Source organism: Cheilinus undulatus, linkage group 15, assembly GCF_018320785.1.
Source record: "Cheilinus undulatus linkage group 15, ASM1832078v1, whole genome shotgun sequence".
NCBI classification, from domain to species: Eukaryota; Metazoa; Chordata; class Actinopteri; order Labriformes; family Labridae; genus Cheilinus; species Cheilinus undulatus.
In genome coordinates, this window is record NC_054879.1 from 20,875,587 (window position 1) to 20,882,494 (window position 6,908).

The window sequence follows — 6,908 nt, forward strand, 5'->3', positions numbered from 1 at the left end:
CAATCACGTGAGACAAATTCACTGCACTGAGGTGATACCCATTTTGGTAATTGTGAGACTACTCGTATGTATTTACTGGACTTGTGTTGAATTAAGTCAGTTATTTAAAAGGGGCAGTTACTTATGCAATCCGTTTTTAAACCTTATATATTTTTTTATTTAATTGACATTACTTTGTAGTAACCAATACGATGTCTTGCTTACTACAAGGTTTATTATGTAACAAGATCTGTAAGCTCAGGTTACTGATATTCCTATTATAAAAAGTAATAACTTAAAATGCAGACAAAAATGACTTGGCTTTGGTTTACACAATGGTTTATTAAGTGTATAAAAATACTAATGCCGCAAAAAACAAGTAAAAGCTTGAATTTTCTGTAACATTTAATAGTACAAATATTAAAAGGCAAGCTTGGCCATGGAATGTCAAACTAGGTTTAGCAGAAATGACAGACTAATGGAAAACACACTGCATTTTATATGACATAGACATTGTAGAAACTACATTTTTCATTTGGAAGACAACAGACATTATTCAAAAAATTCAATATATATTCAAATGTTCTTATATAGGATCTAGCATTTTACAGGACGTACACAATGAAAAAAAACCCTGTGGTTTCTGTGTGAACAAAGAATTGACTTTAACCCTATTGAATCAGTTTTTGTCAGAGTTCTAACAATCATTGGCCAAACTCAAAGGCCATCTTGCATCCAAACCTCCAGGTGTATCCTGAAAATATCTTATTTCCACCTCAGCATTCTGGTCTCTTGGTACAAGCTTACTGTCCTTTACAGCACTGTGCCACTCTGAGCCACATATCTTCCACTCTTCTTCTGAACACACTGACCAGCTCCAAGGGTCAACGTGAAGCCTAACATGTAAAAGTTGATGACTGTGAAATAGCTGTACAGATTGAAAAGCTCCCTGGAGGCTTGCTCAGTACAAGTCTTGTACACAGTCCAAATACACCAGCAGAGGTAAAGTAATCTCTGCAGTACTCTGCTTACAGCGACCCTAACTTGACTCCTGAACCGTGGGCAGGAGAGGTCATTTCCAACCGTACGATGCACATGTGTGCACAAGTAGGCAACAGTGGAACCACTGGATATCATCATGACAAAGAAAGAGAGGGTGAAATGGATCTGTATAATATACCTTGCAATGTCGCACACATTTCACAGGGATGAAGACATGTGTAGCTGTACTGTGCCAGGAGATATTGTAATATTGTAGCTCAAACCAATATAAATATGATTATATAAAGTCACATAGTCCAAAAGCATGACACCAGCTTCAAGGATTCTCTCAAAAAGCCAAAAGCAGTAAATTATTGGTTTGATATTTTTCTTAATACAGGTGAAGAGGGGTTTCTGTGCTGGCACAATCTGGGTGTAGTAGAAGAAGTAAAGCCAAACAGAAGAGGCATTGGTGGTAGACAGACTCCAAGCAAACACACCATATATGCCAAATGAAAAATACATGTTTTCTGTTGTGACAGGAACAAAGATCAGCAGCGTACCTGAAATCAGATAGATCAGTGTGGAGAAAATCAGAGAACCCAGGAGAAGTTTCAGAGGCTGCTTGATCCTTTCTCCGTGAAGAGGAAAGACCATGAAAAAGGCATAGGATAAATTAGCCATAATGCAGTGAATAGTAAGAGGCACGTTAATGATTGCATAGGTTAAATAGTCCATTCTCATTTATGACTCTGATGTCGATTTGAAAAGCTGGTTGAAGACTGCGGAGCAATCTGTGCTTCTGAGCCTGAGAATAAGTTCAGCTACATATCACTGCAAGAAATGCCCTTTCATCCAACTTCATCTTTCTTGTTTCTCTTTTCATGCCATTTCCTTTGTGGTGTTGAAACATACAAATCTTCTGTAAATGTAGCAAACCTGAGCCATTTGCATCACATGCAAATTTGACCATGCAAATAAAGCACATCACAGCAAAATCACTCATTCCTTTTACCTAATGCATTGAAAATGTTTACAAAATCTAATCTGTGACTGCAGTGCTTATTCAGCAGAATCAACAGATGCTTACAGGGGCAGTCCAGTGACCTTCATGCACTTTTACAGGTTTGGGAAGTCACTGAAAATGACAAAAGACTGGCTGCAATCAAAACTTCATAGGATGCCCCTGATATCATGTTTTGCACCATTTTACATTAATGCAGCACTTTTTTATCCTATAATCTACTTCTAAATCTAACCAGGGTTATAGTCGGAGTTTTAAAGGTTCCACCACTGCAGAAAAAAAAGACAATAATTTCACATGCCGATGGGAAATCTGAACTATATGCATCAAATTGGTAAAGTGCTCCTTTAATGCTATATGCTAAACACATTTTCTTTAGTTCCTACCTCAGTTTCTACACAGTCAGACATCATTTACAATACATTATTTATTTTATTTTATTTTATTCTGTTTGTTCTTTTTTTGCTGTATACCAACCCAATAAACCAAAAGGGGACAAATACATTAGCATTTCAAAAAATTAAATCGAATTAAATTAAAACCCAGTCAACTTCATCAATTATTTATATTGGCATTTTTTTATATCATTATGATATTTGGACCTCAATGCATAGAAACAGTTTTCATTTAATTAACCATTTTTACCTGATATTAAGAGTACATGATTTCAAGTCATTCCCCACCTCTGAACATTGCTTTGATTTTCTTCCAGATATTGACCATTCTTATCCTGAATGCAGCCTGACCAATGCCCAAGTTCACAGTTGTGCCTGTTACATACAGTGAGGTGACCGTGAAGGAGATCCAAGCACTGAGGATAATGTGGTGAGAGAAACTGTTGACAAATGTCTCCAGGACATTATAGGTATCAAATATGAGGTAGAGCACTCCCTGACTTATCCCAGTGATGCTGACTCTGATTTGACTTTGAATCTTCTGACGGGAAAAACCACTGCTGCCATGCGACATGCTTCTTATGTGTGTGTGCAGGTAGTAGACTGTGGAAAAGCTGGACACCATCATAACACACAAACAGACCAAGGAGTAGCCTTTGATCACAATGAAAAAAGCTGCGTCCAAATGGTCAAGCTCATCATCGTAATAGGTAGTCCATGTGCCATTGATTTCATGGAATCCTCTGGAAATGATCAAACTTGTGACCTGCACAGCACTTCTGAACAAAAAAAGTGTCCCACTGAAAAGTAAAGCTGTGAAGATTACAGACTTGATGTTCCTCTTCATCCAGATTAGACAGGCTCGTTGTGAAGGGACAATGTGGACGGCGTAGAAGAGATTGAGCCAAGCAGAACACATCATACTGTTATGCATATAGGAAAGCACAAATATCCATGCCATAATCATATTATTGATGCTACTTTCATGGAACTTCCAATATAGTGTAACCAAAGAGACACAATATATAATTGAGCACCCAACAAGTAATCCCAGTAGTGTCTTCAAAGGCTGCTTTAGTCTTTGTCCATTGTGCAGAGGGAAGCAAAGGCAGTATGCATAGAAGATGTTCGCAGTGAGAATCAGAAAGATGAGAGGACCATTGACTATTATGAAAACCCTCTGGCCCAAACCAATAAATTGTCTTGCCATCGCTTATTCAGAATTATATAAATGTCAAAGAAAGTTGTGCATCTGTGTGCATGCTCAAGCCTACTGAGCTTCCACTGTGAGAGAGGAAAACAAGAAAAACAATTTAAATGGGCCGGAACCGGCATTGCCTATGTAGTATGTAAAGAACTATTTCCACAGGGCAGGGAGTATATGTACCATGAGCAAGACAGACACTTTGCATGACATCATCGATCAGACAGCACTGCATAGTCATTTCAGTCACTAGTTTGATGGCCGTGTTTGACTTGGACTTCTTTTTGGATGGGGCGAGGTGAATAGAAAAGGAATTTTCTAAGTTATGTTTCCTTTTGAAAGTATTGAGTTGGATTTATTCATGTAGGCCATTTCAAGAGCTACAACTAGTCACAGAAGAGACATGCGACTCAGGAGCCACGGGTTGAGAACCACAGATCTAGATAGTGTTTAGGACAGAAACCTTAACAGGTAACAGTTAGCTTAGCATAACATTGCTACTACTAGCCAAGCTAGGTGTTAAGTGTACCCACAAAGATACACCTTACAGTAGAATATATTTCAATTGTGATTGGTCATTTTTCTGTTGCTTCATAAGGAAAAAAATTTGAAGACTGTTTAGCCAGTCCCATTTGGCCTCAGCCTTTCTCGATCCAATCATCCTGCTGCTGTTACATTTCAAAATCTGTTCTCCTCTTCTCCACAGTAAGTCTGTAGTTTTGGCACGATCGCCGTGACCCTTCTCCACCCCAGCCACCTACATTACATTTTATCAGTGCCCAGGTTCAGCTCCTCCATGCCAGTCTACATCCTTTTGTTGCCACTTCCAAGCCATCTCATCGGTTTCTTGGTCTCATCAGTGTCTTGGTCATCAGAAATCCATTCCTAAATTTTTATCCAACTCCTTCCATTGCTGTTGTGTTGTGGAGGGGGCAGCTAGGAGGATAGCTGGAGAGATGAGCATGGGCCTGGCGCAGGCCTGGAGGATGGCCGTCAGGAGACTGATGGCCATCCTCCAGGACAGGAGCATATGCCGTACTGGCATATGCTACCTGACTTCCATCACCACCACCAGTGTCCCTGCTGTCGGCCTCACTACCCCTTCAAGTCATAAAGACATCACCAAAGACATTACACATCTTCAAACATTTCCAAACTTGTAAAATGAACATTGTTAAACTTGTACTGAGTCTCTCCTGATTTAAATCTAGATTGGACTCAGAAAAACTAAAGCTCTGGGCTGATGTTCTCCAAGAAACATTTCCAACCTGTAACTCCCTCTCCAATCTCCAATAAAAAGATTTTAGAGGTGGTTAACCCACAGCCTTATTTCCTAGAACAGTTAAGGGTATTCGAAAACTATATGGAGAAATTCTGTCTGCTATGAGGTAAATGATTTGATGTGTTTCAAAGCCATTGTTGCTAACACATCACCCGAATGGGATGCAGATAAAAGAACTGAACCTCTGCACATTTTCATAACAATCTCTTCTGTCTGGTATTTTGGGTAATATTCTAAAATGAGGCCTTTTTTTTTAGGTGATAAACCTTTTACTACCACAGCAAACACTGAGCAAAGGTGTATTTAACATTTTCTTTATGGTAAACTTTCCCATTATACCTGGAGCTTCAATTGGCCCAGCATGCATTGTGCTGTGTAGAGACCCAAATGTAGTGGTTAGCTATACATTACCTAGTCATTGTCGAGACATTACACTTCAGGAAAGCAGAAGACCAGAGGACGTATATGTGTAAAACTATATCCACAGATGAGGAAACTTTGGATTTGTATGTGCTCAAATCAGGTGTGCATTTTTGCATCTTGTCTCATCTGTTGTGTAACAGAAATATCACTGCTACTTAGAATTTCACGTGGCATGTTGTCACCATTTCAACTGATGGTGAGCCGTGATTGTAAGAGTTTGGAAAGCTCCATTGTGAAAACCTAAAAGGGGTTTATTTAATTGGCAAACTCTCCTTCAGAGGGGTGAGGAGGTAATTCATCAAACTAAAGCTGAGAGCCAGCTTTTTTCATAAGAACATACATTTATTTGGATTGTTTGCCCTAATTTATAAGCCTCTATGGTACAGGTCTGCCCACAGTATAGGCTGGGTCCCTGAAAAACCTAGTGAATAGGACCCCCACGGTTGTGGTTTATTACCAATGCATACGAGTTGTAACAGTAGCATTAGTGCTAATATCCTGGCTAACAGCTCATTTTGGAGTTGAAAGTGCGTCAAGCTGTTATTTGGTTCTGATGTTCAAATTACTTATTTGTACCACTATAAGCCCTTTTCACCTCTGTTTTGCCCATTTTTGCCACTGTTTTCAATTTTAACATCATTGAGAAAATTTTTGCCACTTTTAACCTACTTTCATCACTTTTTTAAACCCCTTTTCACAACTAAAGTCTCACGTTGTTGCCACTTTTTACCTATTTTGCTTTTGTAACCCACTGTTGCCACTTATTGCCCAGTTTTGCCACTTTAAGACATCTTTTGACCTATTTTTGCCACGTTTTAACTGCTTCTCACATCTTTTCGCTCATTCTTGACCATTTTATGCCTTTTCAAATCAATTTTTGCCACTTCTATCCCATTTTTGCCACTCTGTTACCACTTCCTACAATATTTTTCTGCCAGTTTTTGCCAATTTATTTTCCCCTTAATCGTCAACATTGCCAGAAAAAGGTAAATCTGTTTTAAGAAAAGGGGGGTTACATCTGTAAAAAGGCTATATTTCACCACAGTATAAATACTTTAGCCTCACTATTGACAAATCCACCCTCACCCCCTCTCCTCACATCTGCAGTCTTGGCATAATTTTCGACAATAAGCTCTCCTTTGAACAACACGCCACAAAGCTTACCAAAACCGCCTTCTTTCACCTTAAAAACATAGCCCGTCTCCACCCTCTACTGTCCTTCTCTGCTGCTGAAACTTTCATCCATGCTTTAATCACTTCCAGACTCGATTATTGCAACAGCATTCTCTACAGTACATCCGCCACACTTCCACCCATAGCATTCCCCCACACACCTTTAAGAACCAAGCACCGAACCTGGGGGTGACAGAGTCCTCTCCATAGCTGCCACTTCCCTTTGAAACTCACTCCTAACTCATTGAAAATTGCACAGACCTACCCATATTCAAGTCACTTCTAAAAACTCACCTCTGTAACAAGTTTTTCATTTGTGTTTCTGATCTTGTTCTTTTTGCTTGCCTGTTTTTCTTTGTGTTGACTTTACCTGCTTTCAATGGTGCTCCTTATGTAATTTAATCTTTTTCTGCATTGGACAGTGCCTTTGAGTTTTTATGAAAAACA

General features: G+C 39.2%; 1 protein-coding gene across 1 annotated transcript; it reads right to left on the minus strand.

Moving 5' to 3' along the window:
- Positions 1–2,656: 2,656 nt before the first annotated feature.
- On the minus strand, positions 2,657–3,301 carry LOC121522633. Its single transcript, XM_041807184.1, has one exon. It carries the CDS (start codon positions 3,299–3,301, stop codon positions 2,657–2,659), a length of 645 nt encoding a protein of 214 aa, XP_041663118.1.
- Positions 3,302–6,908: the final 3,607 nt, after the last annotated feature.